This window comes from Rhipicephalus sanguineus, chromosome 8, assembly GCF_013339695.2.
Source record: "Rhipicephalus sanguineus isolate Rsan-2018 chromosome 8, BIME_Rsan_1.4, whole genome shotgun sequence".
NCBI lineage: Eukaryota > Metazoa > Arthropoda > Arachnida > Ixodida > Ixodidae > Rhipicephalus > Rhipicephalus sanguineus.
The window spans coordinates 72,049,440-72,062,958 of NC_051183.1; the positions used below are offsets into that span (position 1 = coordinate 72,049,440).

Below are 13,519 nucleotides of genomic sequence, written 5' to 3' on the forward strand. Positions count from 1 at the left end.
CAAATGCGGAACATTCCTTTTTGCTGAACGGCATCACGTAACACGTGGTCTCCTGACTTGACATCTCACGAAGAGTGTGGGTTCAATCCCCGCTGGCAGCAAGTTGTTTCTGTCTTTTTGTTTACTTCAATATCATACTTGTACGCTTCAATAATTACTCGAAATGACGCTCGCTATGCGTTTGTTGGCTTCGTCATCTGTTTAGTTCAAAAGGGAACCTTAGCTTTTACGTAGTGAACATGATGACGAACTACATTCGCGTCAGGTCTGAGGTAGTTTTCTTCCATCTACAGCCAGATATACCATGTTCCATCTACAGCCAGAGTGGATATACATTGCAGCATATCAATGCAGGTAAACATCACTGGAGAATAAGAACCATCAGTGTTTCTTTTTGCGTCTCGTACTTCTAAATGCATGCAGCAGTTCCCTTCTGAATAAAATAAAATAATTTAGAAAGTAAATGTTGGCAACATATGAGTCACCAGATAAGTTGGTGCATCGCCTCCAACTTATAATGCGTTGGTGTTGTAAGAGTGTGGAACGCTACAGCTAAATGTAGCCTTTTTAACGAAAGCTATTCACACGGTTCGTAATGTGATCAAATTGTTGCAGTGTTGGAAATCTTCTGCAGAGCAGTTAGGATCAAATGTTGTAGATTATTCGCAGCATAAACAGTCAAGCCAAGCGCCCGTCTTTTACCAGAGGGCAACGTTTTGCCTTGAAAACGCATTGCTGGCTATGGGACGATATCGTTTTGCTCCTGGATAACACAGGTAGTTGAGCACACAGAAGTGGATATGTTTTTAGTTCGCCATGCTCTCGGAGTATTTGCAGAAGTGCGAAAAATTGGCTCCTCACAGCTGTTAGCCCTTGCGAGTGTTGCTATGCTTTGCATCAGTTACGAGGGCGTGCAACGGGGCGTTAAATATAAAGCGTCTTCGGAAAACAGCACAACGTAGAATGATCTCGTCTATATACAGAATTGCCTCGTTAACTTTATTACTAGGATGTAAAATATTTACGAATTCTAACGGCCACTAAGAGTAGTGAATACCAGATTGACGACCCTTATTGCTTTCTGAAAGGGCACTTTCAGGTTATTTCTCCATAGCCTTGGTCTTGTTCCACATGCGATGGTAATAGTTACTTTGACCTGGTGAGTCCACGCTTCTGTGAAAGCCACATAACAGACAGGTGACAATGGTACGGCCCAAAATTGCTTGAAATACACCGAAAAAAATATTTTACTCTTATTTTCCTCGACGTATCCGTTCATAAGTGGCTGGTAACCATCGTTCTCAAACGGTGCGTTTTCGTGGTTTTCTCGACATCGCGTGGCAGACAGGCGTAGCAAGCAGGCCACGAGATATCAGCCAATCGCAGTTGGTAGAGCACAAGCTGGGGTAAATAGTCAGTTTCTCCGCAATTCGCATCGTACATTTTCCTGTGCTGCTCTTTGCCGTTTTGGAAGGACTTTGGTAGGACACGGGAGAACTAAATTCGCCAGAAGGAAGCCTCCAAGGTCAAGAGGCGACTTCACCGCTTGGGGAAAAGTGCATGCGCCGTGTCATTGTGAAAAAGGCGGATTGCGAAGCAATGAATACGGAAGCAAAAACTCCAGGCCTGCGCTGAAACCGCAGCATAGTCACAGCGAAAGCTGGAAGAGCGGCGTTTCTAGAGCCCGTTGTAAGCTCTCTTAGGGCTATTAATACAAGTACCCTAGCAAGGTACGCACAATGCCATAAATAACACTTTTTGTGAAGTTGGGAAGCAGCAAGCCATTATTTGTCATTCTGCGGAGAAGCGAGGCACCAGCTACACGTCTGTTAGGCAATATGTGCACTTTGTTGCGACGACTGATGACGATGAAAAATTATGGCTCAGCCCTTTATAATGGGTTGGAAGCTTTAAACGGCCCACCAGTTATGCAATTTGCATTGGATGACGCCCGGTCGCTATTTCCTTCTCCCGCCATGCTGTATAACACACGTTGATGTGGGAGAGAGGGGGGGGGGGGCGAAGAACTTTACTGAGACCCCGAGGAAACAGATCATGCGCTTATGGGCTTCCTTGGCAACCAATACAAGTGCGCTTGCGAGGAACCCACTACGCTATAAATCATTGTAATTTTTGAGAAGTAGGGAAGCAGGCACTATGCCATTTTTGTCATTCTACGGAGAGCCGTGGTACCTGATAAACGCATGTAAGGCATTATGCGCACTTTGTTGATGCTGTGCCTGATGACGATGAAGAATTATGGCGGAGCCCTTTGTAATGGGTTGGAAGCATTCAACAACCTACTCGTTGCGCAATTCTCATTGTGTAATGCCTGGTTACAGAATTCGCGTTGTGCGACGCTTGGTGCTTATTTTACTCTTCTACCACACTACATTGCATATGTTAACGTGGTTCCTTCCCGACATGAAGCCTGTGTAGGGTCGTTTTGCAAAGCAGTTTCAAGCACCGGCATGGCTCAGAGGTTGAATACTGGGCTCCCACGCAGAGGGCCCAGGTTCGAACCTCGTTCCATCCTAGAATTTTTTTCTTATTTCGAGCGATAGTCGTTACGGACACCGGCAGCGGCGGCGGCGGACAACTACGGCGCCAAAAACGGCCGCTGAAATGATCTTATAAAAGCTTTCGCTGGAAAAATTCGAGTAATATACGAGGTAAGGCTAGCAGCTCTCTTTTAGCATGCGAGTTCGTATAACTGAACGAAACGCTGGCGTAATTTCCTTGCGCCATTTCCTTACGCAATATCCTAACGGCCGTAGCAGCGAGCGAAATCATGCACCGCTTCGGGATGTTGCTTCAACATGAGCACTGCGATGAGAACAGAACACATACAAAGATATAACCCGTCTGCTGATCCGTGTAATGATACGGCGCCTGCTAGCGCAGGCGACCACGCCCGGTCAGTCAAAGTACGCAGTTCCCATCGGCGATATGCAGACACACACTCCCTCCTCCGGGACCTTCCTCTGCGCCTTTAGCACGACGGAGACAGCCACTACCATGTCCGTTTGTGCATCGATATCCGCTTGAGCAGCAATCGCCGGCATCCCTCGCACGGTGTGACTCGCACGTGAAATATACGACGGGAGATGATATTGATGTTGACTTTATTCGGAACCTCACGACGGCAAATATGCACCCTGAGTGTCCATACAGATGTCATTGCCATAACACAACGAATTGTCTTAACAGCGAAGCCGTTATAGCCAGCCGTAAAATGTCCACAATCACCAGAAAACTCTCATCATCAACGGGTATGTGCCACAGAAATGGGCAAATCCCGCTATTCACTACTGGTCCGCTAAAAATGAAGAAGGCGACAGTTAGGCCAAGAAATAGCTGTGAAGCGACGGCGGTGAGCCATAAAAAGATAAAAAAGACAGAAAAACATAGACAGAGAGAAAGAAGCAAAGAGAAGGAAAGCGATAGAAAAGAAAAAGATATATAAAATTATTGAGAAATAAAGGCAATAAAGAGGTGTGGAAAGACAGAGGAAGACTTAGAAAGAGATAGAAAGAAACAGACACAAAAGAGAGATGGAAAAAACAGAGAGCAAGGCAGAAGGAGAAAGAGGGAAATAAAGAAAAACAAAGACGGATAGAGAAAGAAACTGAGAGAGAGAAAAAAAGGGAAGAAAGAAAATAAAGGTAGAAAGAGCGAGAAAGAGAAAATAGACAGAAAGAGAACAATAGAACAAACAGAGAGAAAGAGAACAAAAAGAAAGATAGAAATAAATAAAAAGGAACAAGAAAGGCCACCCAGCTGCGCTCTTCCTTCAGGCTTAGCACCACTATTGCGAAGCTGACATAATTATTGTACGTTATGCCGATCCACATGTCTCTTATAACGATATTTTATGGGCTCTGGATTCGTTGTAGCTTGGAGTATTCGCAGTAAATGTGTTGTCGAACCTGTAGAGATGTCCATGCAGTTACTTCCCGAAATTTTCGAAGGCATTAGGGTGGCTTGTTGGGCAAGTTGGTACATAGTTCTTCGTGAGGAAATGCCAGCAGCACCAAAGAAAGCAGAAGAAACTGAGCCAAGAAAAACAGAGACAGGAACAGGTAGGATGCTGGTTGGAGGTATTGACTGATAATAGCCATTACTTTTAAGCTTATTGTTTTACTTAACAGCAACTCTCTTATTTTCAGTTCAACGTGCGAGATTTGCAGAAAAACTTGTATCATGACAAACGAAAATACGTTGCAGTGGTACTTTCCGAAAACGGCGGGATGGTGAAAGTGGTATGAACGCACTCCATGCTTCTGTATTTTCGTCTAAGACGGCGAAATAGACGCGTTAGTACCGGTGGTTGTTCGAGCTGCAGACGCAAAGGTAACCACAATTCAAAGAAAATGTCATTGCAACATAGTATAGTGTTCACACGAAGTGCCTCGACACAATATGTGAAAGATGTTTCAATATTTTCAGCCCCTACAGCTTAAGCTTCACAGTAAAGAATAGTAAAAAATTACTTCGTAGTTAAATGAACTTGATTCCGATAAATTTCTTCGATTGTTCGTAAAAAGAATATTTATTTCAAATTGCTAATATTTGTTTTGATAATTGAAAACTACTGGAAATAGTGGGTGATATGCTTACTTGGTGCTGCTTCTTGGACGAACGACAAGAAACAATCATTCGAAGCCAAATAATACAATTGAAAACAGACTTTTTGCAGAAGTCGTTTCTGCTATACCTGATTTTCCGAATGACAAGACATTGTGCGTCTTATTGCAAATTGTACAAGAATATTGGTCCAGGAATATCATGGTGTCCTCACTGCTTGACAAGATTTTGTCAAATGGTACACTACGACGCACTTGATAATAAGGAGCTTCAGCGTGGATACAGTGATGTGGAGCTCAAGTGAATCGTAAGGTCACATTTAGGAGTGTTAGGAGCTCGGTCTAGCGTGGGCGAGAAGTACGCGTCTTAACAGCACGACAGTAGAGGGTAGACTGTACTTTACTGATCAGTCAAGATAGGTCCATGGCGTACGGGAGAAAATGCACAAGAACTTTGAGGGAACGATCTAGGAGTACGACGCTTTTGTTTTTGCGCATGTATGCTTTAACTGAATACTTGAAGTCATATGCCACGCAATACCGAACCTCTAAATGAAGCGGTTATCATAAATTTAAAAAATGCGTCATTAAGGTGACGTAATACAGTACGCTAGTCTAATGAAGATAGCTTTTCTCCATATGCATCATGAATTAGTGTTCATTATTGCTACATATGAACAGTCATAATAAATTAGTATTTTAACAAAACGATATACCGGTAGTGGATGTCACGATCTCGACGATAAACACTATTTTTATTGCTACATAAATTTCGGTGTTTAGATAGCAGTAACATGGTGACGCACCACGTAGGCAGAAGTACAGTTTGTTAAAGTTAAAAAGCTAGCATTCGCAAAAAATGACAAGGGCTAGGTTTTAAAACTTGTGTCCAAAATCTCTAGTAAGTGCATCAGTTTGCTTTATTATTTTTGTAATTTTCATTTGTGATATTCGTGATACTTTCCGCTCTTAAAGAAGTAAGTTGCAACCATGTCATTTCGTGTGACCGACCGGTTATTCTTGCTGAGTTGCAGTGGACAAGTTAGTAAGGGTTTCTAGCTCTACTGGCCGTAGTGTATGATGCTATAATCGTGGTAGCCTCTGCAAAATATGGGCCACTATAATTTTCATGATCACAATAGACTATCGGTTTTGCGCTACCGCTTGAAACACATACCTGCAAGCAATAGGATATAAAATTGTGGTTCCGGAACCACACTCAGGCCTGCATTTCATTAAATTCAAAGTAGCAAAATGCAGGTAGTGCCTGTGTTTTTACCACCTTCGATTACTAAGTTTTTTGTTCTTTTTGTGACAAGTATATAGTTAGTATGTAGCCAGGAAATATGATCGAGCTTTGTTTTTTTACAAAATCTGAAGGTAGCAGCTAATTGATGTGAGCATACTGAATGAACTGGGTGTTTCTAGTTTTCGTGCATCACCTTCAGTAAACAGTGTGTGCCTCGAGCTTACAAAATCTGGAATATAACCCTGATTCGTATGATAGGTAGGCATATACCCCGTGACTGACTTAATTAAAAGGACGGAGCTTCCAAAAGAGAAAACATCGCCATTTGAAAGGCAGCTCCGCCTGTCTGTGGGTCTGAATTTTTGTAGAGAAGGAGTCCTCATGAGTTATGAATTTGTTAATAACGCAGATGCTAACGTGCAGGAAGGCGTCGTTGGACCTAACTTGAAGATCAGACCCCTTGAAACCACCGAGCGTTCTCAGCATAGTCTCCAAGCGCATCTCGTCGAAAATATTGAAGACACCGATTCGGTTGGAGTCTATGGTGTGTGCACTTATATTGCTTACAGAATTAATAGATAGAATTTTGGAAGAAAAGCTAGGCTCACGATTGCAATTAGAGATTATTTGTGGCAGACTCTGTACGAGATTTTATTGCGTGGTGTGGGGTTGCCCTGTGTCGACGGCTCTCGTAAAACGTCAAAATGACACGAGAGCACTAAACGAGCAGAGACACAATATATGATGGAAAGGAGCAGCATCAGACTCAATATTTTAACCGATTACTTACAAGAGAGTTTTTACGTTAGGCCAATTTCGAGAATATCAGTGAATACCCGCATGGACAGCTAACCCAGTATGGATGACAACACGTGCTTACATCCAAATGGATAGAAGAATTCGAAATATTAATTAGCCATCGTGTGTCTGCTGATGACAGCTAGACTAAAGCCAAAATATTGTGTTGTGTGTACGTTTGTATACGTTGAATATGAATATACAAGTTCAAATATGTTAACAGGCCAAAATTGTTTCATTTCTCAAATTTGGTCTATAATGATTTGTCCTTGTGTTTTGTACGTGCATGTATAGGCTGTTTCAGCTGACTTGCGCAAAGTGTAATTTTTAATTTCGTCCACGTCAGAGAAAAGCTGGTATTAGGAATTAAACAGGGCAGTTGTCCTAGTAAAGATGAAATAATCCGAAGCTACTGAACAAACGTTACAACTTTTCTATTCAGTATCTTTCGTTAGAATTAATATTTTCAAAGTTAGTTAAGCCATTTTCTTGAATTACCGAGCTTATCGGGTTCGCACTTATCTGTGCATGAGTGAAATATTTCCGACGGCTTAGGACAAGTGCTACCACTCTTTCATTGAAGATTTTTTGCTAGAGTTAAAAATAAATAGTTATTCAGCAATAATTGTTAATTATTAGCTTGGCGGATTGAAAAAAAAGTGTTGTGACATACTGCGTACGACTCAGCAAACTACTGGGTCAATTTGACACGCGTACACCACACGTTCCTCTTTGTAATACTAGACGCAAGTTAGCTGAGACACCCCCGTATGTTATTTACCACGTTAAGAAGGTTTACTTTATTGCACATTGGAACGATCGTCCTGATCACATTGTATCCATCCCTAATCGTGAAACATTCCGTGATAACCTGATTTCATTGCACTCTAGTATTGTATAACGTTGTTCCATCTTGCTGTTTCTAATCTTTGTTTTTATTCCTTTTTTCTGTTTCTTTTCTTTTGCTTTTTGTCTGTATTACTCTTTTGTTTTGTAAATACTGATGCCCCCCTTACTCAATGCCCTTCAATGGGCCTGTAAGGCATTTTGAATAAATAAATAAATAAACTTGTGGCGAAAACCTCTAGAGCCTGTGTTCCTCACGTGGGTGTGCAGAATTTCTTGGTATTTAGCTGCCTTAATGAATTGAATAGAGCTCCGTGTGGATTAAAAGAGCAGTATTACTGTTCACGGGTATTTATATATATGCCAGTAAATTCACAATGGTCATATATTTTTTGAATTACAGGCAAACATATAGCAGATGAAATTGCGATTTCTGAGCGTGCCGCAAATGATCAAACTGGTTTTGATTCACGTAAGTACCACAGCAGGTAGAACGAAATGTTCACTCTCGAAGCTCTCAATGAAATTTTCAGGGAAGTACAGCGTCCAAGACATTTTCCCGGAAGTACTTCTAATATGTGATTCAAGGCTCCAATTACAGTTTAACAGACAAATGAACATAACCGTCTACATGATGGTAACCATGCAAGTTGTAAGTGGCCCTTATTTGCTAACTAGAGGAGCAATTTCTTTAGACAAACTTGTTGCAAATGCAATGTTTTCTCTTGCACTCGTCAGGTGAATATACGCTACAGCGCGCTCTCCCACCCAAGGGTGCATATCGTGCTGCGAGGTATCGAACTCTCTCACGTAAGTGTGTTTATGGTTTCGTATGGGCTCTTATTGACACACTTCCTGCTTAATATTCTTTTTTCCTATAGCTGGATTTCGGTCGCCAATCGTTCAGTGCATCGATTGGTGTTATAGAGGGATGATCAACACGGCAACAAGCTGACGCTGAAATTAGGACAATAACAAATGAGTTTTACGAAAATGTTTTACTTTCGCTTCCGGCTTACAGCTTGATCCCCGAACCTTCTTTTAGGCAAAATTGTAGGCAGAAAGGTTTCGGATGGGGTAGGAGGGAAGGGGAGTCAATACATCCACTCAGAAGAAAAACTTCCCAGGGTCTCTTATGCAATTACCTAAGAACAATCGGAGACAAAAGCAATGTTCTTCCTTTTCATCTCAGTCAATGTGTTGATCGTCCCCTGCCCCCAAGACACCGAATCTTTTGACCATATAACGGGGTTTTACACTGCCTCGAGTATCGGAAGCATTGCAAACTTTTTGCACCTCACGCGGTTTTGTGCACAACCTCGCGGTTACGACGTCGCAGGTCAGACGGTGGCGTGAGAGGCTCAATGCGGTAGTTGACTGGATGAGTCTTTTCGAGAACGTGTTAATGCCCATCGTACTTAGGAAGAACTTTGAAGAGAGCCCTGGTTTGCAATGTGTCACTGACAGCCACACAAGGGCACCCGGAAGAAAAAAATTCACAGCATATCCACGGGTGAATGATGAAGAGCTTGGGCGAAGCTCCTGTAGCAGTCATGGTTCCACCGTGAAATCTTCAGTGGTTTCGCCCAGCAGTAATCAAAGCGATAGCCCTGTACATCATCAAAGACGTGACAAACACCGTGTATATTTACACAAGAAATTTTATTAATCGTAAGTGGTAGCTAGACGTGGCTTCCGTTCCCCCTTCATTATAACGGCTTTATGGTCGGTGAAGTGATGGATCGGTGATGGGTCGTAGTGGGATGTTTACAAAGACGAAGTAGTGGGCAGTTTGCAAAGGTGGCTTCCGTTCCCCCTTCATTATAACGGCTTTATGGTCGGTGAAGTAATGGACCGGTGATGGATCGTAGTGGGATGTTTGCAAAGACAAAGTAGTGGGCAGTTCGCAAAGGATCGGTGATGGGTCGTAGTGGGATGTTTGCAAAGACGAAGTAGTGGGCAGTTTGCAAAGGTGGTTACGCCGGAAAACGGAGACGTGACAAGGTTAGACTAAGAGGAGCTTCTCCCCTAAAACGGGAGTCGATGTCTGGGCATCGTGAATTGCCTTTTTGCGGTTGTAGTTATCGGAGGTAAAGCGGTGGGCTAGCTGGCGACATTGCTTTGCGTGTCCGGCGGCGTCCGAAATCGGCGGGAGCTCGGACGCGTCCGGTCGATAGGACAGAATGGTGTTAATCGTGTGGGAAGAGTGACGACCGTAAAGGAGGTAAAAAAGAGAGAAACCAGTTGCAGCTAGCTTGCGTCCCGGTATTACGAATGGAAAAACTAGGTCTCATAGAGTGGTCAGGCGTAACGTGCAAATGCGAGCATGCCACCAAGAGTTCGATTGAAGAGCTCAGTAGTACCATTTGTTTGTGGATGGTAAGCGGTGCATGTGCGATGCACAATAGCACACTGAGTGAGCAATTTTTCTACGACGTCTGATAAGAAGGCGCGGCCACGGTCACTGAGGAGTTCTCGAGTACCCCCATGACGCAGCACAAAGCGGCGCTGTATGAAAGTATCGACCTCCTGTGCTGTAGCAGCTTGAAGAGCAGCAGTCTCGGCATAGCGCGTTAAGTGGTCGAATTCAACTATTATATACCTGTTGTCAGTAGGAGTCAATGGAAGCGGCGAATAAAGATCTATGCCGACCCGATCGAAGGGTCGCGAAGGCTGTAGGCTCTAGTTCACCGAAAGCTGTAGTTCACCGGTGATGTGCGGTGGAGATTTTCGGCGCTGACATTCGCGGCAAGAGCGGGCGAAGTTGCGGATGAAAATATGCATGCCACGCCAGTAGTAACGGTGTCGAAGTCTTTCGTACGTCTTGAAGACTCCTCCGTGACCACACTGAGGGTCAGCGGGGAAAGGGGAACATATCTCCGACCTCAAGGCTCGCGGGACTACGAGCAACCATTTGCGACCCTCTGGTGCACAGTTGCTTTGATAGAGGAGCTTGTCACTAATCGCAAAGTGTGGAAGTCGGCGCGGGAGCACTGGCGACATTAAGACTTCAGAGGTGTCGGAGAAAACGTCGAGAAGAGACGCAGTCAACGAATCATTGCGATGTTCCACAGCAATGTTATCAAAGTCAAGAGATGACAATGTGCGCTCACATGCGCAGTCAGCGGTGGCTTTCAGGGAGAGAGGGCAACGGGAAAGCGCGTCAGCATGCTTCCGTCCTGAACGATAAACCACGCGTATGTCGTAGTCTAGGATTTTCAACGCCCAGCGAGAAAGGCCGCCAGATGGGCCTTTTTACGTCGAAAGCCAGCACAGCGCATGGTGGTTGGTGGCGACGTCAAATGAACGGCCATATAAATAAGGGTGAAACTTGCCAAGCGCCCACAGTATGGCCAAACACTCCTTTCCTTTGACGCTATATTTATCTGCCTTGGTGAGTGCGTGACTCGCGTATGCCACAACGTAATCTGTGCGGCCAAGTTGACGCTGTGCTAGCACAGCATCCAGGCCTACACCGCTGGCGTCGGTGCGGAGCTCACCTGGAGCTTGAGGGTCAAAATGGCGAAGAATGGGTGGCGTTATGAGAACTCGTCGCAAGCTGGTGACAGTCTCGTCGCAGACAAGGGACCACGATGAAAGATCTTTATTGCCGCCGATGAGTTGCGCAAGAGGTCATATAAGGGACGCAGTTTGTAACGAATCGCCTGAACTAAGAACAGAAGCCAACGACACTACGTAGCTCTTTGATGGTAGTAGGTTTAGAAAACGCAATAACAGCGCGCAATTTCTCGGATTCCTAGGCAATGCCGTCCTTGGACATAATGTGGCCTAGAATGGTGAGTTGACGCATGGCAAATCGACATTTTTTAAGCCTTAATCGCAAACTGGCGTTCGTCAAGGAAGTAAGGACGTGCTGAGGCGGCGCAAGTGTGTTGCGAAGACCACGGTATCATTGAGGGAGCACAGGCAGATTTTCTATTTAAGGCCACGCAGAACGTTGTCCATCATTCGAACATAGCAGGTGCATTGCAAAGTGCGAAAGGCATGGCGGTGTATTCATACTGTCCGTCTGGTGTGCCAAAAGCGGTTTTGGGGCGATCGGCCTCCGCCATCGGCACCTTGTTAGACATGGCTGACCGCAAATCTAAAGAGGAAAAGAGCTCGGCACCCTGTAAACAGTCCAGAGCATCGTCAATGCGCGGCAGTGGATAGGCATCCTTCAGCGTGATTTTGCTAATTCGCCGGAAATCAACAAAGAACGGGATGGAACCATCTTTCTTTGTGAGGAGTACCACCCGAGAAGCCCATGGGCTCTGTGAAGGTCGAATGACGCCTCTGCGGAGCATGTCGTTGACCTGTTCGGCAATGACGAGTCGTTTTGTAGCAGACACGCGATATGGATGTTGCCGCAGTCGTGAGGGAGGACCAGTGTTGATTTGGTGTTAGACTGTTAGGGCACGACCTAGAGATATTTGTGCAACGTCGAGACAAGGGGGCCAGTACCGAAGGATGGTGAGGAGCTGTGATGGCTGCGAAGGCGTCAAATATTCGGCGATGAATGGTCAGAGTACATCCGCAGATGCAGGGACAAGCGCGGAGAGAACACCCAGTTCACAGACGGCCATAAAAGGCACCTCATCTGGGACGGAGATGATGCGTGTGGAGTTGACCGTTTGACGTGGCCAAGGCACTCGTGACAAAGCAACGATAGCGGTGATGAATGATGGTTGGAAATGACCATTGTTGGGAAACCTGCGACACGGTCAAGAGCAGCAAATGGCAGTGGAAGGGCCCTTCGGCTAACGAAGATTGGAGATGGCGTGAAGAGGACTGTCCCGTCGGATATGGCGCTGCATGAGACTCATACGGCTGCGGAAGAGTACAGATGGATGTAGGCGTCGTCGTTGGAGCTTGATTTAGCGGAAGATTGGGTTTCGACGGAGAGTGGGTCATCGAGAGAGCAGAATTCGACCTCAGCCCCAGAAAATTGATTACGGCACTGTGACGTCACAGAAAGCCTTATCCTAAGATAATGGCATGGGAACACGTTCAAAGAACGATGGGCTCTATCGTGTACAGAACGTTCTGAATGGTCACACGGGCTCTACAGACTGCGGTCGGTTGGATGGGCTGAGCGCTGGCTGTGCGACGCGACAATCCGGAGAGAGGCGTCGTGACTTGACGATGTGAGCGGCAAAATCCAGCATCGATGACAGAAACAGGAGCACCGGTATCTGCAAGAGCGATTGTAGCGGCATCTTTGACGAACACATCAATAGCATTGCCAGGTGAAGAATGATGATTTAGACAAGCCGAAACTTGCGCCGTTCCCGCCTCGGGAGCTGCGTCGTCTAGTTTCCCTCTTCTATAGGCTCGGGCCGTTGACGCATAGAGAAAAGCCAGCGGCGGCGTGGAGAGGGCGAACGAAGAGATTCCAACCTAGGGCGGCAATCAGACTGGTAGCGAGCTTGCGCTGGAGTGGAGGGACGCTAATGCGCGAGGGCAGCGGGATGTATGGCTCTCAGGGGTTATCATCACTGGCTTGCACCCAGCGGCGGCAATAACTTGCGACGTGTCCGGGGTATCTACATGCGAAGTATATCGGGTGATTGTCCAGCGTGCGCCATCGGTTGGCGATGGCAGTGCTCACCCAGCGGACAGGAGGCGGAGCATAGCTCACAAGATGCTGGAAAATGTGGTATTGGTGCTTTGCGAGTGGACATGGCAGCAAACGCAGCGTAAGTACAGCAGCCGCAAGATTTTTCTCGCGAGCAGCTGGAAGCGTCTCAGCGACCTCTCCTTGAATGACGCCGCGGAGTGACGATGGCAAAGTTGTCGTAGTTACCTGGGTGAAGGGCACTGAGGAGAGCTGTCGGGCGACTTTTTCATGGGCAAGGGCTTTGATTTCGGCTATAAGCGGCGCTTTGTAGTGGCCGTTCGTCAGGCTGAACAGCGATGCCAAATCGTGTGCGGGAGGACGTCTTGTCAGAGGTCGCTGCTGCAATTCATCGTAGCTCTGGCACAAACCAATAACACCTGGCAGGTCGACAACGTCTTCAATGAAGCTGGTGAACGTTTC

At 45.7% G+C, this 13,519-nt stretch overlaps 1 protein-coding gene across 1 annotated transcript in view; it reads left to right on the forward strand.

The window, feature by feature from the left end:
- Positions 1 to 13,519, forward strand: part of LOC119402086 (metalloproteinase) — a 73,934-nt gene that overhangs the window by 14,431 nt on the left and 45,984 nt on the right. Inside the window, exons 3-7 of the mRNA XM_037669187.1 lie at positions 4,170 to 4,262; positions 6,259 to 6,379; positions 7,883 to 7,951; positions 8,013 to 8,131; positions 8,218 to 8,289. Coding sequence (XP_037525115.1) covers positions 4,170 to 4,262; positions 6,259 to 6,379; positions 7,883 to 7,951; positions 8,013 to 8,131; positions 8,218 to 8,289 — 474 coding nt within the window. The remainder of the gene's footprint in view (positions 1 to 4,169; positions 4,263 to 6,258; positions 6,380 to 7,882; positions 7,952 to 8,012; positions 8,132 to 8,217; positions 8,290 to 13,519) is intronic.